The following is a 25,006-nucleotide window of genomic DNA, read 5'->3' on the forward strand; positions in this document are numbered from 1 at the left end:
TATTAAGACCACTGTCCTGAGTGACCTCTAAAAAGCTTGATCAGTTGTTCAAGAATTGTTAAGAAATTACAAAAATGAAACACATGTATAGCAAACATGATCAAATATGTATATATGACGAATACTGTGGTCAAACGTGGGTACATCGTGAACATGTGGTAGCAAAAGGTTACAGTTAACAGCATGTTAGGTATGTAGGTATAATCGAGGAAAAAATTCATAGAAGAGGAGGCAACAGGAATCGTCGAATAACCGAAGCGAAGATCGAAAAAACGGATATTGCGATTGTAAGGGAAAAAGGTTAGGTGACCGGCACATCGGAAGAGAACCTGGGGGACCATGGCGCATAAACCGATACGGTTATTTCGGAATATCTGCAGCCATACGCGACCACTCGATGCTTCCATTTCAATGTTCCGCCCATCCGAGCGTAAAAGTGGCGAAAATGCGTCGAGATGGGGTGAGTTTTGCGAAGGGTTGCGACCAGACTGCTTCTGCTACAATACCCCGGTGGCTGGAAAAGGCCAATCGAGACGTAAACTTTGATACTCCCGGGATTAGCTCCGGAAAATCGAGAGGAAATCGCGGAAACAACAAACGTGTGTATCGTTTTGGAACACGGGAACACTTTAACCCTTTGTCTTACGAGCCCTCCCAGATATCTTCACGGTAATATAGTTAACTATTCATTGTTCGTCTATGAATATTAAACTCTGCGATTGTACTAACTATGTGAACGTTTGGAGATTAGAGGCTCATATGGTTACATGATGTCGTAAGTTAGAATTATGTTAAGAAATTGTTAATGTTTAATCAATATCGTTGTCCCTTTAATATGCATTGCTTTCGTTGCCACATATAGGGTGTACCAGCAAAAAGTTTGTTAAAGTGACAATGAAATGAAAGAATTCATCCGCAGTGACCATGTAATGTACGGTGATTTGATGTGCAGCGATATAATACAAGAGTATACGTGTTATACTCGTATAACATATGTATGTTACAAATGAAAGACGTCTAAAAGAGAATCTATAATATAAAACGATATTTAGTAGTTTAAATTTGAAATGTAGGTAATAACTTAATAGTATAAATGTTTAAATTAGAAAATTTGAGCGCACGGAAACAAAGTGAGAGACACATGACAATTATTGAATATTAATCGTGTACCATAATTTACTATGCGCATGGCGTGAAGAATGGTAATATAACGAGTCTATTGTACAATATCGTTAAATTTGAGAATTTAAGCACCCGAGACAAGATCGAAGAAAGGTAGGTGACAATTATTGAATATTAATGACGTAGCATAATTTAGTACACAAAGGTGATTACATTGCGTGCGGCGTAAAGAATGGTAATATAGCGAGAGTCTATTGTCGAGGTAATTCTTAGTAATTCGAATGAAAAGATTTTTGAAGAGAAAGGAACGAAGTGAGAGAAAGGTAGGTAGCTGAGAATTATTGAATATTAATCACATCCCATAATTTACTATACGCTTTTATTTCGTTTGTATATCATAGATATAGCTTATGAGTATAATTCTACATCAAGTTTCGAAAATGGATACATTTACATTCATTGTCAATGGATTACCTTTTTTTCGCCTGTCATCGTCAATATTCGTCAATCGTCGATCGCCAACCTCGTCGTCGTCGTCACCCTTTTCATCGCACGGCAATAATAATACTAATTTTCCTTGAAATTGTCGAGCAAAGACATGAGACTCCATTATTCCGTTACTTTTATTATTATTATTTTCCTTATTATTCTTAACGTGGGTAAAGGTAAGGTATTGAAGGACAGCTACGCTCTCTTATCGTTCTAGTATTACATTTAATTAGGTATCATCCAGCGGCACACGAGGAACCGCGGCTCGCAAACAACGGCAAACACCGTCGATTATCCTCGATCGATTTCGAATCGCGTCTCGACGGATCGAACTCACCGCGGCTCCTCGTTCACTGAGCAACGTTAACGTTACGTAGTGTTAATTATTTACATCGAAGAAACTCTGGAGAAGTAATACATCGGCTTTCCATTCATTTTAAAACGTAGGTACAGCAAAGACAATATAATAATTAAGACCTAAATTTTTATTCTCTCGGTTCTGATATTTCCGTTCGTACGTTCACGCTATCCGACACGTACAAATACGCGTCACGTATATTATAGTAGCTGTGTGTTCGTGTTCGTGTGTCCGTGTGCGCGTACGGTTCTTCCGACGAATGGTTCACGAGTTGGACCAACAACAGGTGCCCGTGAAAAAAACTCGGGTTAAACAAACAAAAAAAACGAGGAACAAATATGATTTTCGTTTCTGCGCAGAGATAAACAAATAACGATCACAGTACGTCGAAACGTCGAACGCTCTCGATTAACCCTTTGTACTTTCCATTTGTTCACCAAGAATTTTCTTGTATTTTAATATTCATTTTTTCTACGAAAATATACGTCAATTAACATTCATGGAAAACAAACATTTTTTATTACTATACATTGTACAGGGCGTATCAAAGTTTGGGTCTCACCTATTTTTTAATTGAAATGTAATTTTCCGATCGTTTACGAGTAACTGATAATACATGGACGTTCCTTCTAAGTTATTTCAAGAACAATGATATAATATTGCTAACTTTTAGCACTTTGAAAAAGCATAACAAAAGGTTGCAACAGCAAGTTCGTGAAATTTATTCATTTTTTAATTCGGATTATTTTAATCGCTTTATTTATCATGTTGATTTTATGTACGATATTTGCAAGAGAATGCAACGAAGTTAAAAAATGAGGTGCATGTTGAAAAAGTGAGATCCACACTGGCGATAAGCACTGTAAAACGGCATCTTGGAAAAGATCGACGTCGAGGCAAGAGTTCAAAGGGTCAAGAGAAACTGATCGACACGAAATGACCCCAAATCGTGTTTGCGACTCGAGAGCAAAAAATGAATACGCGACATGTGCACAAAACCCGGCTACGTGGCTCCCCCTTCGTTTTCCACCTCCGTTTCTTATTCTCCTTACCTCCTAACAGAATAATAACCACGACTCGCGTTAATGATCGTCGAGAACGATCAACATAATTGTATTTAAGTAACCGCGAATATCGACGCAAGAACAATAATAATATAACCGACGAGGATGAGAACTTAACAAAACAGCGCTTCGAGAATCGCACGATCGTTTTCACTGGGTGAAACACGGAGGGTGTTGCGGGGTGAAAAACAACATCTTTTTACTCGAACGTGCAATTCTCCAGGCGTCATCGACCCGCTGAGAAAAACTAACGCTGCTCTTACTAATGTAGAAAATAAAAAAAAACTCGTAAACGTAATAGTATTCAACACGCGAAAAAAATGGGACAGCTGCCAATAAAAGAAACAACACTTAAGAGTGTAGACCATCGACGCTCGATCAGCCTTTTCACGGAATCAGGTGTAAGCAAATTTAAGAAAAAAGAACAATTTTATCTGCTTCGAGAGAGCTTACATCTAATTCCGATCCTAAGTGCATCTGACGAACACGGTAAAGAAAAGAAAACGCACGTAGAAATTAATTAATATATATTACAATCAGTGTTTGATCAATCATTTCTGCTTCTTCAAGGAACGATCGTTAGCACGTTAGATGCCGTATTGCTGGTAATTTGAGAAAAATTTCATTTTTCGATTTTGAGCCACTTAAATATTCTGAATAACTGAGACGGTGTATCTTAATAAAGGCATTTAACGTGTCAGTGATAGAACCGATACCGAATTATAACAAATGCAACATTTCATTTAAATGTAAAACGTTCATGATAAAGTTTTGAAACGTATGAAATGGTACAATTTCATGAGATATCAAATGGACGATAATTTTGATAAGAATAAACACGTACGGTAATTACGATTGATTTAAAATCGCCTTGAATAACGAAAACTGATACCAATTAAAATTAAAATATCATGAACAGAAATCGGTATCGATCCATCACCACCGATCGTCCACGTTTCGTACCACGGCAACGCGTTTTTATGGCACGAAAGACCGATGGTCAAAACCGTTCTTTAATTTCCTGGTACGAAACAGAAGTATCGATTTCTCGAAAACACATGTACTCTCTAGGTGGTACACAAACGACACGTTTCAACCGCAAAAACAAAATGAAGAACTCTTCAGTACCTATATCTCTCTCTCTTCCTCTCTTTCATTTCGCATTTAACAAAAAACAAATATACGAAAGAGTACGCAAAATAAACAGTTCATAAATAAACAATCAGATGTACAGTACAAAAAAAAGAAGAAAAAAATATAACAAATCGTGTGCTTTTTTCCGCAAACTCGATCCTGCGTTCCGCTAGACGGATTCGGCTGTGCTTTTTTTTTCACCAATCAGTACATACTTATTCAAGAATAAACTCTACTTTTTTGAAATTTTCGTACATGTACGTAGTACGGCGCGATTCACGCAAATCTTTCGCTCTTTCTCGTAACACTCGCACGTTCTTCGTCTCACTCACACCGAAACGCTCATGAGCCACACTCTACAAGTGTCATCGTTTATTTATTTGTATTTTACGTAATTGTAATTTCCTTAATTCGGATAAAGAGAAGTGCGTTGCGCTCAGGGGGTGCTAAGTTTCATCCCCTCTTCAGCGACTCTATCTCTCCCCTCGGGACTAATCGCGTTAACACTCTCCATTATTACTTTTTTTTTTAGTTTTCTCATCGATTCGATTCGAAAACGACGGCGACACGCCGTCGTGATTTCATTTTACGCAAGTTTGGCAAGTCAGGCAATAAAGTTGTACTACTCAGCGATGCTTGTTGTCGCCTCGCGTTCTTTCTCCGTTTCCTTAATCTTCTTGTGTTTCCTTCTTTTTTTCTCGTGTTTTCTTTTAATTCTCGATATAATAAACTATACGTTATATATTTATATATGTATGTATGTATGTATATGCGTATGTATAGAGACCTAGTTCGATATAGTTTAAAGTTCAATATAATACATCTATAATAATAATGGTAAGAATAGAGCGAGTTAAATCGATTGGGTTTCTGGAGTTGGGAACGTGATGGGGGACAGGGAATGAGGGTGATGGACTTTTTCTCGAGGGTTGGTAAAAAGGTGCGAAGAGAGCACGAGGAAGCGTTTACGAACGTTTAATATGATATGATTACGCGTCAGTTATTTGGAATAATATTCTATATAACGATGTTTAGATGCCATACAGGTAGCTTAAGCCGAGAGAGGAAAGCTTCGTATTGTGGACGGCGCCCGCACAGTTTTTTTTACTTTTTACTCTAAAGATACTCGCTTCACGCGATCGACGTTGGATCGAATGGTTTGGGAACGTGGCGACCGGAAGTAGCACCGTGTTAAAATTACTTGTTCTAACAAACGGAAGATAACAGGAAAACGAGGATTTTTAACGTGATTTAACACCTTATCAACTGTATTTAGTACGAATAGAGAAATAAATTGTATATTTATCTTCTTCTTTGTTTCAATTCATGATCACTGGATCGAGTGATCTGGATTTTGATTTTATCTTTTATAATTCTACTTTGTGAAACAGTAAGAATTAATTAGTTTTTTAATATACGTTATTTTGTATAAGAAATAAAATGTATATTAACAGCACATATTTAACTTACAAAACTCATTTCTATTTTAGTTTTAATATTCAACAGAAACTTGATTTTAGTGTGAGCTTGACAACTACATTCGTGAGTAGTTATCTATTTAAACTTCAACAAACAACAATTATCAATGAAAGCAAGCACCATTCGAATCAACAATTTACCATATTTTTAATACGCACAATCCCTTCATAATAAAATACATGAAAGACCACGAATTTAGTTGTCAATCCAGTTCGAGTGTCACTACCATAAATATCAAGATAGTAAATACTTAATACATTAATTATGGCACACGCCAAAAGAATTGCAAATCAACAAGTTCAAACCGTACATAAACATTATCATAAATTTCAGAAGAACTTCAGCCAATAAGAAGCTAACAAAGTAAATTGAAACATGAACTTCGAAAAACGATAAAAATTGAAACAGTTACAACTACTGATATGTGGTTAATGTTAAAAAACAAAGTTGATCGAAATCATTTAACAATAAAAAACTGAAGTTGATCGTTCGTAAGATCGTCAAATTATATAAGCAATAATTATGCGACGTATTTATACGTCATTTGCAAACAGTAACAGCGACATCGATAAGGTGTTAAGATCCACGAGTGCATTTTTCATAGCAGCGACTTAATAGTTAATGAAAATATTCTTAAATCGAACAGGACAGAAAGGGGTTCATTTAACAGAGAATATAAAAAGAAATAAATAAAGTAAAAACTGAGGTCTCCTCTGCTCGTATCACCGTTTACCAAATACCAAACGTGTAGGTGCAACTGAAGGAAACTTTCGTTATGTAGTCACTTGCAAGCTATTGAAATTTTTAATTAATAGGATTCATATTTTTAGCAAATCTTGTCGATTATTTCCGAGATATTACTGTACATGTGTTATTCACAACTTCACGTTTCCAAATTTTCGAACTTTATGAAAGTGGCAATATAACGAGAGTTTGTCCTTTAATTCTCTATTAGCTTTCCAAGTTTTTACTTGTTACAAATTCAGTAAAATCTTAAACAAAACTATACTTTGCACGTTCAAATAAGCGTTAAAAACACTCACGTTTTAAAGAAAATTTTAGTAAAAGAAACAATGTATTAACACGTAATAAACGATTTGAGGAAAAACGAGAACAAGATTAAAAAAGAAATATGAACCGAATTGAAACACGGTGCTAATTCGATTCGGGAACAAGTGAAGGAAATAGGATTCCCAAATTATTCGTTCGTTGCGTCGAGAACCTCGATGTCGAGAAACATGACGCGTGTCACACTCATTGTCAGCTACATTTTCTATTTCGTAACCGCAGTCGCTAAAACGATTAAAAAGACCTTAATGCATACGTACGTATATATAACACGGCCGCTACGAATCTCACCGTTGCAATTACTGTACAAACTCTTCGGCTAATTAATAATGATAATTATTATTGTTATTATTACGCATTACGTATATCCCTAATTTGTCGGACGTATCGGCGCCGCCACTTCCGCCAGCCCGTTTCCTGGGCTGGCCGCGTCATTCAGGGTCATAAATAGACCATCGTACGCAAAAAGAAACTCGTGTCAACCCTCTGCCTCGTGATATCGAGTCAAACTCATTAACCTTAATTTCTGTCAAACAAAAATTAAATAAAATGCCAATTTCGATTCTAACCGCAACTTGTAAAATTAATTGCATGGAAAAAATAAGTTAGATTAACTTTGTAAGGCAAAGGGTTAACCTGGTTGAAAAATGAGCCGCCAGGTCACAGGATAAAAGTAAGAAAAATAATGTCCACGATGATCATGATGATGATAGTAACAATCAGAATAATAATTTGTAAATAGAGTGACGTGTAAAGCTTTTCTACAAATATAGTTACACCGATTCTCGGGACTCGATCGCGTCACGTGTGTGCTTTTCTCATTTTCGTAAAAAAAGAACTTCTCCCTCCCATTAAATCTCTTCGTTCCCCTTTTCTCTGCGTTTATTTTTACGTATACATTGAGCCGAAGAAGATTCAGCGATCTTTCGTTCGCATCGTCGACAGAACAACGGAAGCATCCTCGAAACCGGAACCACGAAACGTTTGTATCCTGCGATATTCCGTTACCGAGATCGAAATATTCTGGCAAATACACGACCGTGCTTCGATTTTAATTTTACTTTTTCTGAGTGTCCGACTTCAGCGCTTTCGAAGCGCTGCAATTGATTCGCGAAGAAGATATAATTACCTCGATGGAAGTCTTAATATCGTTCTTTCTCGTTACCGAATTATTAAAACATAATTGTATTTTATAAATTATGTGTTTTCAGTGAAATGAATCTTGATTCTGTCTTTTTACTTGGAGTATAATGGATTTGAATTTCCCGCCAATCAAACTCCTCAACAGCAATAAACGATTAATAATTCAACAATATAATAAATATGAATATTTCACTGGTTCTTGTGTAAAGTACGTTTTTATGTGGCAAACAGTGAGTTTTACTATCATTACATTCATCATGGCTTTAATATCATGAAATTATTTATCACTAGGTATTTAAGGTTAAGACATCATGTAGGGATACTACGAAACAAGTTACATAACATTTAAAAAATAAACATGAACAAAATGGCACTTATAGAGAAATTTGAATTGTTAACTTATTATGTTTTTACTTATAATTTCACATAAAAAAGTACCTGTTTGTTAATTGTCATAAAATTATTATTATAATTAGAACTCCCTTCGTTGGTAATTATGTACTCTTCCGAACATCTCATTCTTTTAAAACGTTCGTTCCTAATCACTGCTCGAACCGTATGCTCTTTTTTTAGGACTTGTACAAACACCTGTAATTTTAGTAAACAATGCAATCAAATTTTGATAAATATTATCATAGGAGCATGTAATTATTTGCCAAATTTTCTTATATTTTTAATTTTGTTTGCTTCCCTTGTTAATAAAAAGAGTGAAAATGTGAAAAGATTAGAGAGAACAATTGCGAGTATAATCGCAAAGATGAGCTCCTTTCATTTTTGTTTCGTTCGTGTGAGAGGGAGGCGTGGCCAATTTACCGATGCGAACCGACCCGAGCCGAAGTGGAGCACGAATGAGTTAGCGTATCCTTTCACTTCGCCAATCGTAACGAAGCAACCCATCTTTGCAGGCAACTGTACATTAATGTTAACCGATTAGTATCAATGGTACAGATTGTATGGCTAACGATAAGCTTCTCTAGAGAAAGTGGTGATATAGAGTAAGAAACTTCTCCTTGTTACAATACTCGACAATTTTCACAGTACCCTCGATCATTTTCAGTAAATCACACATTTTCAAATTTGCAAATTATCAAATTTCTACACTTCTAAAATTCCAAATCTTCGGATCCCCAAATTTTTAAATGTCCAAATTTCTGAACTTCACAAATCCCAAAAGTTCCAAATACCCCATTCCCAAATTTTCAACTTCTGAATTTTTCAAATCCCTGACTTTCCAACTTCCCGAATCTCTGAAATTTGCTAAATCCCCAACTTCCTAAAGTAAGTTTCAATTTCCCGAACTCAAATATTTTTAAAGTCAAGAAGAGATGAAATCTTTTCTCGTATCGCCATTTTCTCTAACAAAGCCCTAAAGTACATTCTGCAATAATTCGATGTCTACCAAAATCTATTTGTCAGAAAAAAATTATTCATATTACACCTACTTCGTCACAGGTGTCTGTACGCACCCTAATCCTACATTCCTAAATCTTTCTTTCTACGGTCTCCTCATTTAACGTTAAATGATTCGTCACGATTACGGTAGGTAGATCTACTTGGGATCGAAAAGGCTGAAGGAAGGGTAATTTGTAGGGAACAGGGTGTTTGTCGGAGAGGATATTAACGTGAGTACATCTCGTGCGTAGACTCGCATGCTCGTTTAGTTTACGTACGGCGATATTTATAGTAATGATAGTACTTTAGTTTAATCGATTAGCGGTACAGTGTTTAATACGAATACGATTTAATCCTCTTTTTCTCGGGGTTTAGATCCAGTTTTCTTTTTTCTTCTAAAACGAAATCTATCTCGCCTTCGTTACGGACGTCTATTTGTTTCTTTTCTACGAATTTCTTTCTTCAATATTTAACAAAATGTCTCGTTTATTTTTTTGGGGGGATTTTCTTCTTTAATTTGCTATCAATCTCGTTTCCGATACGTATTTTAAATTCTTATCAAGCTACTATCAAAATCCTTTCTTTTTTATTCTTCTTCTTTTCTGTCCTTAGAGCACGGTACAACAGATTTTTCTTCCCCTTTTGTTCTCATATACATATATATTTGTATATATATTCATATGTATATATATATAATATATTCGTTACTTTTAATAATATATATAATACGGTATTATTGTGTACACTATGATTTTACAATCGTAAATAGATAGATCACTGGACGATTCGTACAACAGATTTCCCCGCTTTCGTGAAGAATACATTATATGTATATAATAATATATATATCTATATATATATCTGCTTTCTCTTGGTTCGAGTTACGTATATACGTTTTAGCAATCTTTTCTCCCTTTGCACGCCCTTTTTCCATTAAAATTATATGTATATAAATCCTCGTCGAAACTTAACGATTAAAAAGAAGAACAGAAAACCACGAGTAACGAAAAATAGTAGGAAAAAAAAGACAGAAAAAAAAATAGAAAATACTCAACAGGAACATTGTCTGATCGATCGTTCTCCATGAACAAGAACTTATGGAAGACCGAAAAAACACCAACTACAATCGATATACAATATTTATAAACGATAAAAAGAAATCGTAAGAGAAATAAAACACAGGCCAACGTTGGAAATCGAGGTTTCTCTCGAAAGGATCGGAACTCTTTGTACGAATCGCGTGAACACTGGGTTTCGGGGCTGAGGGTGAGGGGCTCGAGGAGAAATTAAAATATAATCAGGCGATAATTTCTATGATCCAAAAAGTTCTTCTGGGGTCTCATTCGTTTCATGGTTTTCCCATTCTAAATCCTTCACGAATTCTACGCAAGTAATTAGCAACGACTGCCTCTAATATATCTATGGAAAAAGGTCTACCCTGACACCAAATTACGTATTTAATGTACTAACAGTGAGGATTACTCGTCCGGTGGTGCGTCTTTGCTTGACGGTGAACAATCTTTCGGTATTTCGCCCCTTTTCCCTTCTCGTCGGAGAGGTTGCTCTGTCCCGTGGCGAATATGTGCTAAAAGGAAAATAATCGAGAAGAAACGAAAATAAACGGAGGAAGATTCCACGCGAACTCGTCGATACGATCGTGGTTAACATTACGCAGAATTAACGAGACGTATAGCTGGCGAGACTCGAGTTATATTGCCACTTCGAGCACCAATTCCGCAAGGAGACTTAACCTTTATATCCGAGGTTGATTCAATTTTTTCTAGTTAACGAATGCAATAACAAATTCTGCTTTTTGGACTTAAACACGCGCTTTACTATTATCTCACCACATGTATTACCACGCACTATATCACTATTCACTGTACTACCATGTGTCATTATGCACGGAGATTCTTTTGTACTGGCAATATAACGAGAGTCTACTGTATATTGAGAAAACAGAACAAGAAAATTTTAAAGGAATAGTTGTACAGATAAATGGTGTTTCATAAAAAACGAATGAAATCTGGATGCAGTCGAAAGTTTTCTATAGTGTTACGATAAATTATCCTACACAATATGGAATATGTGTTTTTAAATACGAGTTTATCCTGCATTAGTAAAAGCCTTAGCGATATTCTCTGAGATCTAAACTGAATATAAGACGCTCGTCGACGAGTCAGCATTTCCGAACCGACCACCCCTAATTTCAAACTAGAATTTTTCAATTCGATATTACACTTTATGTAATACTTTCTCTGCTTCAAAGTGATTAAGACATTAAGTCATCCCAATGCACGGAGAAGAATCGCACCAAATGAATCTGTAAGAGCCATACTTAGACAATTTCTAGAAGTACACAGTAATCGATCAAGGAATTTGAAATTTTTTATCAATTTTGCACAAGTATTTTTTATATTAATCGTACAGTCGTAATGGCCGCCACGATCAATCTATTTAAAACTTTATATACATTTAATGTAAAATCTCTTTATAGTCCGTACTAGAAATCGTATCGATATCTGAGATATTATACTTTCTATCGCCTAAGAAAGTGGAAACTTCCCGATAAAATCGATATCTATTCTTTGCATAGCTGCCATTTTGTTAAAATACTTTTTTGCTTCGTTCTAGTAGGGACGGTAACCACATTGAAATAGATTAAAATCATCTTTTATTCTTTTGTATAAGACGAGCACTTTAATGCTAATCATGGCAGCCATAATAACAGTACGCATAGCAAAATATTGTAGCTTCTCGTTAATTAATATAAAACATAATTGTATACAAGTTTCACTATTCATTCTTGCAGAGAATCTTTTCTTATATTCACAAAAAATTTCAAATTTCTTGATCCATTAATTTATACGTCTAAAAGTGATCTATCAAAATGGAAGTATCTTTTCAAGAACTTTCGATCAAACATTTTCTGCAAAATACATTGGTTGCTTTTCATGGTCTGTCAATAGTCTCCAGAGTGATTCGTAAAAAAATAAATGTTCTTACTAAACCAGTACAGAAAAACCATAACATTTTCCTGTTAGATCAAGCCTGTCCAAAATTGTCTGTGGGAGAGATTCTCCCATCTTCCACTGTTGCTATGGAAACACAGCTGGGCTATGGGAACTCTGATCTATCATGGCTGCCCCATTCTGGATTTCTAACAGGTTTGTTAGTATCGAAAGTTAGAAATTTGGGGTTTGAAAAAGTGGAGCCTTGGAAGACTTGAGAATTTAGAGAATATAGATATTTAATTTTATGAAGGTTTCAGAATTTATGAGGTTAAGAACTTATACTTCAAAATTTAGAAATTTAGAAAATTTAGTCCCAGAGTTTGTGTGTCACTGTTCACTCCCAGTTCCCACTCCAAAGCCCTTAGCACAGGAAAATATCGAGGTGTCCCTGTAATTACGTTCAGTAACAGTCAAACAACTTGTCCGAGTCTTCGACTCGTTACAATTCTGTTTTACACGTTCAAAAGTCTGTTTAGTACAAGTCTGTTTTCTCCTTGGCATCAAAGCCAATCAAAGCAACCAGGTTGCTACGTCAGTTTTCAAACATGGGCGATCCAGGTCGGAGGAACAAATTAAAAAAAAGAATATGAATTCCGTAATGAGCTCGATTAGAATGGTCAGATGAAAATCTCAAAGCGTACGTCAAAACGTTGAAAAATATTATCTACTAATTGCAACGCGGTGCATGTGAACCACGGTTAATTAACCTGGGAAAAGCAGCTCGGTAAATGGCATCGATTTGTACCGCTAAATTCCTTTCGAGTTAAAGTCGGCACGAATTAGCCTGGACGTACTCGTGCGTATGTAGCTACACGTGGCTTTAGTTGTACGATCAGAAGAAGGTATTCAAGGTATTCGAAGAAGTCTGCGATCGTTCGTTGTTTCAATAAGAGCGTATAAAGAGCCTTGCCGTCGCTCACGCGAGACTAATCGCCTTGTCAATTTTTTTTAAAAAAAGAGCAGTTGAACTTCAATTCCACTTTTAACTTTTGGGGGGCCCTGTACCTTTCCTTGGGTCGATTTTTTGTAGGATTTTGAATTCGGTTTCGATTGGGTAAATTTGTGGAACGTTTTGATATCGATAGGTATGGTGCTTAGTGATGGGATTTTAAAAAATTATATATTTCTGGTGATTTTGGAAGTCTTGAGAATAGGATCGATTTTAGTTTCTAGATATGGTAATATCTTATGTTAAAGATTTTAGTACTTACAAATATTGAAAACGTGCAAGTATAAATAATTCAACCTAAGAAGTTCAGTAATTTGGACTTTGAAAATACGAGATCTTTGAAGTTCAAAAATTAGAAAATTTAGAAACTGCATGCCACGAGTACCACTTGCCTGTCCATGCATCACACTGATTCTCGTTTTACTACTAAACTACAAAAGCACAAAAATTTCCCAAAATCGTCGAAACTTCCAAAATCACACTATCGATCAAGATTCGATAGAAAAATTTGGGTTTGAAATATTTTACCTCGAAGAGCAGTAAAAACGTAAGGATCTGACAGTGGATAAATTCACAAGATCAAATACACCCATCACTAAAATAACGACGATGATGGAATCGATTGGGTAAATGGCAGCGAAATTTGAAAGATCATCCCCGCGATCGTCCCAGTTCCCCTGGTGATGGCCACTTTGATCCCTCCTCGATCGTTCCATCGCGATTAACAGGAATTCTTCGCCAACCATCGCTTAATTACTCCGCCGCGTTCTCTTCTCCGTCGGGTATTAATTGATCGTCTCGTCGCCAGTGTCGTTAGCTCTAGGCCCGCGACAAAAGGACTCCGAGGGCCGACCCTTTAATCCCGCTCGTCTTCTCTGCGCTCGTTTATTAACTAATTCTAGTGAGTCGGTGTCCCGATGCGCGCGCGATCATCGTTGGCTTCCATCTTGCTTGTGGCAGTTTCATCGTCGCGCCAACTCGTCGTCCCGCTGTGTTTCATCGGCCGATTAACAATATACATTTATACGTTCTAGGAATCAGTCACAGGCTAGGTCCATCCTTTGGCCCAGCCAAAATAAGTACGTAGTTTGAGGGTGTGCTTCTTGCACGCTTTCTAAAAACCTCTACTTCGTGTACGTATGTTCGTGTGTGCGTGTGTGTGTACGTGTGTCGTTTTCCATTTTCCCCTTCGTTCCTTTCTTCCTTTCGTATAAAAAAAAGAGCAAAAAAAGGATATAAACAAAGAAGCAAAAGAGACAAACACGACATCAAACATCGTCGCTAGTCGAGTTCTTCTTCCACGACCTCGATAGGAGAAAAAAGAAGAAGAAGAACGATCACAAGGTCTTCGAGAACACCGGTCCTTTCCCAAAACGTAGGAAGAGCAGCGCTCCGAACGCGTCCCCGCGGATCTTCGTCCATCACGCTCGAGAATTAGGGACAGGAGCGCGTGTTTTTTTTGTTCCTCTTTCTTCGAGGTCGACCTTCAGCGATCTACCTCGCTTCGATGTCTGCGTGTCTCGTGGTTGGCGTTCCAGTCTCTCCGTTTCTTCTTCAAAAGAAAGACAACCGATCGGCTGGGCTCTCCTATGTGGGCACCTTACTGACCGCCTTCAGGAGATCACTTTGCGTCTTGTCCAAACCGCTCACGTGATGCTGCTGCTGATGCTGCAACGCAGCGTTTTGCTGTTCCTGCTGCATCTTCGCTTGCTTCTCCGCTTGCTGCTTCTTCATCATGTCCTGCTCCTCGCGTTCCCGCCTGGCCTGCTCGTTGATCTCCTTCACCGCCCTCAATTCCTTCTTCAGCTTCATCCGCCGATTCTGGAACCAGATCTTGATCTGTCGTTCCGTTAGACAGAGGGCGTGGGCGATCTCTATTCGTCGCCGTCGCGTCAGGTAATGGTTGAAATGGAACTCCTTCTCCAGCTCCAGCGTCTGGAATCGGGTGTACGTTTGCCGACCCCTACGCCTTGGACACCCGTTCGGTCCTGGAAACGTCAGAAACGCAGATTTGCCTAGGTTAGTTTTTTCATGTAGGATGGCTTGCCACCTTTTAACCCTTTGCACTGCACACAGTCAACTCGCGTACGCTTACCGAACGGCTCCCTCGTATGGTCCTCTCTTCGTCAATTTGCTCTTTTCATCTTTTTTTTTTAATGGAACATATCAGACAAATTACGGGTGAACATGGCTCTCGAAAATGTTGACTGTCGGCTTACCGTGTAAGCGTGCAAGAAGTGCAAAGGGTTCGTCGATTAAATAATAATAATAACAGCGTGGAGAATAAGTTGAAAATAAAAGAAATTATTTGTACTGACGCACAGGCTTGGACTTGAAGACGAGGTTGACTAAATACTAGTTCGTAGTTCGATATTCCGAAACGAGTTTCAACATTTTACGTAGGATGCAGCTAGATCAATATACTTTTTCTTTATCTCTGTACTACTCTTATTTTTGACCGATTATGGTAATTCACTACCACAATAATAGAAAGCATTTCTCATCGACTAGGATAATAAGTAATATAAGTTTCACCTTTTAATGTTACAAAATGATAAAGTTCCAGGTCCAAAAATCGCAAGGTTTCGAAGTTCCGAAAGAAGTAATAAGAAAACAAAGTCAACTAAATTTGATATGGACTTAATACTCCCATATACTGTTTCTGTAATTTGAATCCCTAAAACCAGTTCGAGTTACGACCACACAAACGCAAATCGGATTTAAAAGATAGATTTCCATCGCGGGTTGCGATAATTTATATAAACTGTCCGTGTCGTATCAGAAGGGTTGATTAACATAATTTAATTTATTAGGTGCATAATTTCACAGAAAGAACCAGATCGTGTTCGGGAAGCAGTAAAATCGTCTGACGTATTTCACATTTCCTACGAACGAATTGCTCCGACTTGGACAAGAAATATGACTACCCCGAATTTCGTTACGTAAACTTTAGTTTTTCCGTGATTTAGAGTGACCTGCAGTTTCGCTCGCCAACTCACGAATCTCAACTCTCTCTTCGCTTTCTCTTCCCGGGAGAAAAAAGCACCGTTCCCAGATGGTCAGTTTATTGCAGGGGTTGTGAAGGAGGTAAAAAAAAAGAAAGAAAAGCGGACGGTAAAAAATAGAAAGTTTCGGAAAAGTCTCGCGCGTGGGACACCGTGTACCCCTATTGTTTGAACCCTTTCTTGAAATGCCTTTTACCCTGTCGAACTTTCTCCGGCCCGAAGTCAGAGTCGTAAAACGGGGTACACAGGAAATGCTGAGTTTTTTATGGTGTTTAGGTAGCTATCGAACTGTGGCCTAACCAGGTAAAAACTCGTGTTCGTCATCTGCTGCGTACCTGAAAATATTGCTTTTGACCTGGCGTAAAGTTTGCTCGATGATGCGACGTCTTGAAAAAACAAGTTTCAAAAATTTTGCGACTATATCACTCAATATCGAATATATATGAGGACAATTGTAGAGGTCGAGCATTTTCAGAAAATTTCAGTTACGAAAGATTGAAAACAATTGTATGAAAAAATAAGAAAAATGTGAAGCAGTCAAACTTTCGGTGATTATAAATGCTTTAAAAAAATAGTAAGTCCTACAACCGGTGATTATAGTAATTTCATAATAAAAGGATCGAAGCAATTTTATAAAGCTGCTTCGTGATATGGTCAGTTTAAAGGACATTACGATTCGCGATTCGCAACAGAAAACATGAGAACGTTGCAAAATGGTACCCCAGATAAATCTCTCGCAGGAGCAATTCTCGCAATTGGCCCAAAGGTAATTTCACTTCTGGCCAACAGCAGAAAAGGGGAGCGGATCGCGTTTTCGGTTCGCCGTCGTCCAAGGAACCGGTTCCCGGTGCAACGAACAGTCAGCCATAATACCATCATTCTCACGGGAAGACGCTGAGTGGCCACATTATTGGCTCCTGACGAAGCAAATACCCGCTACCGACCAATAAAAGATAGCAAGATTTCGCGAAGGGATGGTAAATCGCTCCTCAAAGATCTTCATCGCGATTTCAATCGATCATTTAACTTGTACGGTCGAATCACGTCTTCTGATTGGGACGTGACAAATTTGCATCTAACTTGCAGGATAATTTAATTTGAGCTTAGGTACGATTGTACGTTGTACAATTATTCTATACTTTATGAGATATTATGAAACATTGTAGTATCGATAATTTAAGTAGAATATTACTTACAATTTACATGGGACATTAATTGTGATTTACCTAGGATGCTGACTATGATTTACATAGAATATTGAATACGATTTACATGGAATATCAAATGCGTTTGCATAGGATATCATTTACAATTGAAATATGTAATGCAATTTAGAAAAGAATTATGCTATTATACATATAGATGAATTATTACTCCTAGTATGTCATCCAAGAAAAAATTCGTTCCCTACCATCGTCTACCGTCCAAACAGAGTCGAGCAATTTTTCAAAAAATCCGCAAATTCCAGAAGAATACCTCTGCAGATTTCTCTATTCATCGTGTATGTTCGTTTTCCGGCGTTTTTTCGCGAGCAACCAGAGTAGCTCTGAAATAGTGTGTAACCGGTGACATGCGAGATGAGCCATCCGGTCCTCTTGTCATTCAAAACCGGGCAAAAAAGCACGCGGGAATGCTGGGAATGCTGATATTGAATTCAGCATGGCCGTTCGTAGCAGTGCGGTCCAGGATTCACCGAATGCGTACCGGTGTGTGTGTACGTGTACCCATATAGCCGGCTGCACCACCATCAACCAGTCTGGTCGTTCACGAATTCTCGACCGTTGTGTTCGTCTGCGTGTACACAAAACCCAGGAGGTTTTTCAGCGAGTGCTGGTGAATCGAAGCTCACGTACCCCATGGCCGGTGCAGCCACAGCCACGGGGCGGTTGTGCCGAAGGGTGGGCCATAGGTTACCTTGGCAACCAGAGGGAAAACCATTCCATCCTGCTGGCGGCACATCACGCCAGGGGCGAGTCAAGCAGCCAGAAAACCCTTCGTTGCATTCTCCCTACCTAGGCCAGCTCATGGCCTCGCCTCGACCACCATGGGGGTGAAGTGTCCGCCATAAATATCGTTGGACCATCCTGACCGAGTGCTGGCGCGAGCATTATCGACGATTCTGCTGGATTAAGCTAATGTGCCGTGTAGAATATTTTTAGATAACCGTCTCGCAAGGGCTGCTGTTTGCACGGGATTTAGGGGAACGATGGGGTTAACGAAGGCCCCTCAAGCCTCTGGGCTTAACTACAGCGACGTAACTTATTGGCGAGTAAATATACTCGTGCGATGTTGTACGCTATAGTTATTTGATTAATTTCGTATGAAGATATAGTGCGGGGGTACGAAGTACTGTAACTATCTTGAAATTTTTATCTCTCCATATTTATAAAATTAGAAAAGCCCACATTATTAAATTTTAACGTTCCTAAATTCGCATCTGTTTTTACGTTAAAAGTCACTTGAATTTCACCATGACATCGCTACAAAATTAATTTACGGTCCAAACTGATTTTCTCCGAATAATTCTCGACTCTCCGTTCCCTTCTTTTCTCGTCAGACTGCCACTACAATAAAAAACGCGTGTTCTTGTATCGATATAAAGAAAAAGAAAGGTGTCGAAAAGGTCGTTGCAGCAGGAGCGGTAAAAGGATCCGTCCAGCGTTGGATAGTTATTTTCAAATATAGGTACATTGATAACCCTCCATCAAAGATCTACGATAACCTTAAACGAGGCGATTGACGCAAAGTGACGAAAGAGGCGTGTAATATGCCTATAGCTTCTATATATCACAGATAACACGAGGTACCTAAAGCGATATAAAGCACGGCCATTTACTCTGACACTGGTGACATTCATTCACCGCGTTGTCGACGTTCGTTAATGGTGCAATTAATTCCTTTACACTTTTCATAATCGTAAATCAACGGATCGGTAGCAACCCAGAGAGAGAGAGAAAGAGGAACGCGGGGACAGAAATAGACGCAGAGCGATACTTTGTAATATTTCTCCTACTTTAAATTACAAATATGATTACTTGAATTGATTTTATCTATCTTGTTATGAAGGATTGTCTTACGTGTAATGTACCTATATATGCAAAATACGTCATAGGAATAAAAAAAGTGGCGATATACAACTTCAGCATTCCGTAAAAATAGTGATTATTAGAAATTTAGCATTTTTCGAATTTCAAAATTGCTATCAGATTTAAATCTTGCATATCGTTTTCATAACTTTGTCCTACAATAGCGAGAGACATCAATAGTGTACGAGAGTGGAACGATCTATTTTATACTTGTAACAAAACCTGTAAAGCCGTATAAAACACCTGTCGCGTAATTATACTAATAATATGATAGTTCTGAATAAATATTCGGTCATAAATAGTCGAACGTGATACCAATACCCGTTAGACAAAAAAAGACATCAAATTACAGTACTGATAGATTTCACAAAATGTGCAGCGAGTAAACATGCACCGAATCAAGTTAGTCAGGCAATTTATTGGAATAACTCATTTAGCGTGGCAACGTAAACGTAACAGTACTCCATCGTTACAAATGAACTTTTATTAAAATGCGCAGTCCACTACCCACAATTATTTCCAGTCTGATAATCACCGTGTCAAATAATGTAACGTCACGTACACATCATACTACAGCACTTTCACTAAATAAAGCGACACGTGTTATGATATCGACGGCCATGTTGCTACAATTAAAACGTGTCCTCCGTCGGCCACCCCTGAGAGATCAAACAAGGACGATGACATTGATTGGTCGAACTAGCTGCGTTTTCTGGCGAGGAACAGTCGCTAATTAGCGGTAAGTCGCGAGTGATTTAGGAAGGAAGGAATTATGGTTGACAGTCGGTGGTCCATTGGGGGAGAGGGCAACGAAGCAAAACACGTCGTGCAACGCACACGTATACGCAACCTGCGAACGCGAAGGGTGGGACGCAGGCCTGCGCCTAATTGCGGCCGTATATTAAGTTTAATATCTGCTTTCGGTCGCCGCACGCGGCTTCAACGTGTTCGCCGTCAAGCGGACGAGGATATTGCGGAAGTTTGCCTCCTCCCCTTGCTAAAACGCCACCCCCGTTCGCTCTCAAGATTCTATCAATGCTCTCCTCCTTCTTTCTCAGGATCGCGTGGTTGTCCTCTTAACTTCACGAATTTATTCGAAATCCGTGGAATCGAACTTTAAACGCCTCGATTACGCCGGATCGTTTCCACCGGGACGAAACTTATCTCCGCTCCGCCAACAGAATTCAACTTGATACGACATGCACGGCTGTATAAAGAAATTCTACGGATACCCGGGAAACTTGCACGTCCCGACTACTAGAAGAATATTACAGATTTCGCGATAGTCTGCCAGAGGATATGCACGTACGCGTAAAGTTTAACTTACGTTGTTCGTGTCTGACAATGGAAGCTTTCGTTCGGATAGTGCACGGTGAAATCAATCATGTTACATTTAATCGAACTCTCACGAATATTGAAATAAAATTTTGCTTCGCAATTAATCGACAAACACAATTTTTGCTGCGTCAGATGACGTACATCTCATGAACGAAAAAGTGTGTTCCGTAAAAGGATGTGTTAAAAATAATTTCATTCGGAATATGCATTAAAAGCGGCAATAGGTGGAAGTTGAGATTCTCGAGCTATTCATAGATTGTCCCTCGAACGATGATTATTTGAATTACAAATGAAAATTTCATATAATGAATAACTGTACTGAATCGATTAATATCTAATATCCAACAAAAAAGATTATAAAATGTATGATTTGTCATATTCGAAATAAAAGCAATTAGTCAGAAATAAGAAAGAAAAACAAAGTGGATCACTATAAAAATTTGTCACGAACGAATGTACGATTCAATAAATCTGACATAGATGTTCAAAGCTGTTTGCAGCTCGGTAAATATGTATTATTATTCATCAGGAATACATAATGTGATCACTAATTGGTACACGTCCATCTATAATCTGCGTACGTAAATAATTCCTGCTCGTTTTTATTTCTAGCAGTTTGAATAGTGCTTCATGAGAATCTTGTATATATAAAAAATAAATATTACAGACATTATTATTATTATTATCAGAATATTAGAATATTAAACCCGTTATTGACACCCTGAAGTTTTACTGCCAGATCTATAAACACGTTCTGGGAAAAGACATTCGTAAAATTTGCCAAGAAAAATTTGCGATATAATTGAATAATTATACTATACGTGTAGAAAGGATTTATCCATAAGGTATGGGTTAATGGTTACACCTGTTCATTTTTACGGCTACAAAATAAATGTAATTTATTACCTGGTTTAGTTTCGATAAATCATAAATGTGTAATAATGACAGCTTACTTTTTTATTCTAATATATCTGCCATATATTTTCCATACATTTCGAGCATATTTATAATATGCCTCTTATATTTATCATGTCAAGCATGCATAAAAAAGTACGATCATGAATAAAGAAGAAGGGAAAAGAAAATAATTGAAGTACGGGTTATTAGATTTCACCCTAATTGGACATATATGAAATTCTTACACAAGAGAAATGATCTCATGATTAGTGCATGCGAGAAAAAAGATCGCGTGTTCGATATTATTGAAACAAGAACCATTACTCAAAAGAGGAATAATGATGTGCATTTTGCGTCAGTCCTGTTACATTTATTTGTAACAAAATCTAACAATATTTGCTAATGGAATCTGAATAATTTATTGCAGCCATAAACGTCGAGATATCTTTCCATACATGTATATAGAAGTACAAAAAATAGCGTAGATTATCGAGAAATCGAGTTTGCCCCTCAGGAACCGGGAGCCAGGAGTTAACTCGACACCGCCATCGTATGCAGGGATCTTCGATTCCTTTCCGTATTTCTCATCCGACGCGATAACGGGAGGAGAAGTGGCGATAAATCGTTTGGCCGACAGTTAACGTCGATATCAGGTTGACCGTCATGGCCATCAAATCAGCGACGATCCGGTATCGAAGTCGAAGGAAAACGACGCCTGTCGAACGTTCATATTTTTATTCGTACCTCGGCAATCGTAGAAACACCGACGTCAGAAGATAATTACTGAAGTTTACTGAATACCGTTGCCGATTTTTTGTCGACATCTACGCGCGCAGGAGCCGAGCAGTTGCGAAAAACGCGTGGAAATCGCAACGGATCACGCTACCGGGAATTCGCAATCACAAAGAGAAAGGTGCATACCGACCGAGTAAAAATAATCCCGCTTACGTTTTCCAGGCTTCTGTGTTACGCGAACGCTGCTCGTACGACGATCGTAAAAGAAAAGAAAAAGAAGGGAGGAGGACTGTAAACGATTCGACCTGTCACGGACATCCTACGGTGTCACACAAATCACAGATTCAAGGAATTATAGCTACTATTGAATCTGAAGGCAGAAATACGTTACTACTAAACGTATCGACGTTTGATGCACACGTAATCGATACAAGTTTCAAGATAGGCATCTTGATAAATTTCCTAAATTTCATTTAGGAAATAAACTTCTGAACCAGCAATTGGACCGAGTTGATAGTTCTAGTTTTGATATCTTAAATGATACACCTTATGTACATACTTTAATTTTAAGTTTATCAAAAAAATCACACATGCAGAACATATGGATCACATCGTCTTTATATGTATACTATAATAGTTAATTTATGTAAGTACAGATTTAGAATGGATAAGATAGAGTTACATCGGAGAATTGAAATCGGTCTTTCTAACCTTAAAAAACTCATCCCTGAAGAGGTTAGTATGGAGGTCGCGTAAAATTACGTGACTTTGCACTGTTACTGGTTGACATTCATAAAATGTCGAGAATTAGAATGACTTCACCTTAAGTAACAATGTGTGTCTACTTTAAAATTAGACAATCGGTATCGATGAGTTCAACATTTTAAGTATCCCACTAAATTTATTGAGACCTCTTAACCTTTTCAATGCTGTTACTCTCAACTAAGTTAGTCTAAATTGTTCTTGTATATCAAAAGCAACCAAGAATGGAGACCTTATACTTGACCACATTTAATCTAAAATGTCAAGTACATGAATTTTGAAAGCTCCCATACAATAAGCTCGTTCAGTAATCAACGGCATTTCGCAGGAAATTTATCAGACAGTTAAGGAACTTCAAATATCAGCTACAATATAAACTTTGATAATCTGAAGTCGGTGACATCTTCGCGACCATCTTTATGCGTGAACGTCTCCATCTTTTTGAAGTTCCAAATCGCCGTAAACGTGACAGAAGGCGAATATAAGACACGGATAATCGAAAGCGACAGTGTCAACAGCGTTGTCGAACACGAACGCGATTTACAATCGGAGTCGAGGCAAAGAGGGAAAAGGTGTTCGCGTCAAGTGTACTTGACTATCGCCGTTCGTTCGGACCGAAACGAAATGGCGTCGAAAGTGGAAGAGAGAGGTCCACGGCTGAACCGCAATAGCGGCAACGGCGATAGAGGGCCACGGCTTGTCGTAAATCTACAGAGGCGATTAAACGTCGAGTACGAGGCTCGTACGCGTCTCCATGCGGTTTTCGGTTCTTCCGCGCGAGTAACGAAACGCGCTCGAAAACAATAACGCTGCTTTTAACGACCGTTTTAAGTCGCTCCATTCGCTCGGACGCGTTATCGGCCCATGGCGCTTCGTGGTTATCGGTCAACGGGCTTTTTCACCGCTCAACGAATACCGCAACGACCCGTGTCTTTCGTTACGTAAATTTCACTTCCCTTTTTCTCTCGCGTTTTCTTCCAACAGACACGAAATTCGCGCACGACGAAAAAATAACGCGTTAGAAGCTTAATTTTACACAAAAATAGTTACTACGTATCTAGAAATAATTACTACATATTTAAAAATGACCACCAAATATTTGTTAAAAATAAAAAATTTTAATCTAAAGTTAACAAATCTTATTTAATGAAAAATGTCTATGGTAAAAGTCACGGTTCCGTATTAAATAAAAATATGTTCAGGTGCGTCGACTTTTCGATTTACAACGTTACATTTTGAGAAACGATATGGAGCAAGAAAGTAAAGTAGAATATGCGTCTGTCGTTGAACACGGTCGAAACTTCGACGCGTTTATATCAAGACCACACAAGCGTGACGCGAATTGATTAACATACAAAGCCGGACACATTGTGCACACTTTACGTCCACTTTAGTCGACCGACTGAAAATAGAACGACTATTCGCGAGCGAAAGATGAAAGGAGCAGAAAGCATTAGAGAACGTGCGAAGTTTGAAACTGAAACGGGATACGCATCCACTGACAGCCGGAATAGCTTCGATCATTCGGTAAATTCACCCCTCGAATTTTATTCCTCGTATCGTTGCGTTTACCTAGTCGCTTTTACTCGACATTATTTACGCGTTCCTCGCTTATTATTTCACCGAAAACATCCGGAGAGACTCTGTTCACCGATGAAAGATACGTCTCCTCGTTTTACGTGACGTTTAGAGCCATTTTCAGACACTCGGTGTCTCGGAACGTTTTCACCGAAATTCAACGATGTCTTTCGTAAGCGCAACAGCAAAATATTTTATGCAGATACAATGAAATGCACACATACTATGAATATTAATAACACGTGAAGACCGGAGCACAAATATGAGATAGCATTGACGTTAATGGTAATCATTTTGAATATTTATAATTTAATGATATCAATTTAACCTCTGATCATTTTATTTCATGAAGCATACGTTTGATTTTGACACGCTTAATTTTTATGTAGTCAT

At 38.0% G+C, this 25,006-nt stretch overlaps 2 protein-coding genes across 6 annotated transcripts in view; both read right to left on the reverse strand.

The window, feature by feature from the left end:
- The window catches only part of LOC143264619 (uncharacterized), a 392,045-nt gene that overhangs the window by 111,507 nt on the left and 255,532 nt on the right, over positions 1-25,006 (reverse strand). For 3 of the 4 annotated variants that reach the window (XM_076532753.1, XM_076532749.1, XM_076532756.1), the window contains one exon: positions 1,485-10,834. The exons of the other annotated variant lie outside the window; for it this stretch is intronic. In XM_076532753.1, coding sequence (XP_076388868.1) covers positions 10,699-10,834 — 136 coding nt within the window. In that variant the 3' untranslated portion in view covers positions 1,485-10,698. Of the gene's footprint in view, positions 1-1,484; positions 10,835-25,006 lie in introns of those variants that run through there. 4 annotated transcript variants of the gene reach the window in all.
- The window catches only part of LOC100875779 (homeobox protein abdominal-A homolog), a 59,573-nt gene continuing 36,051 nt past the window's right edge, over positions 1,485-25,006 (reverse strand). Inside the window, exon 3 of one of the 2 annotated variants that reach the window (XM_076532670.1) lies at positions 1,485-15,227. In XM_076532670.1, the coding sequence (XP_076388785.1) occupies positions 14,800-15,227 (428 nt within the window). In that variant the 3' untranslated portion in view covers positions 1,485-14,799. The remainder of the gene's footprint in view (positions 15,228-25,006) is intronic. The other variant, XM_076532678.1, reaches the window with a different exon arrangement.

Source organism: Megachile rotundata, chromosome 1, assembly GCF_050947335.1.
Source record: "Megachile rotundata isolate GNS110a chromosome 1, iyMegRotu1, whole genome shotgun sequence".
In the NCBI taxonomy this organism is placed as follows: domain Eukaryota; kingdom Metazoa; phylum Arthropoda; class Insecta; order Hymenoptera; family Megachilidae; genus Megachile; species Megachile rotundata.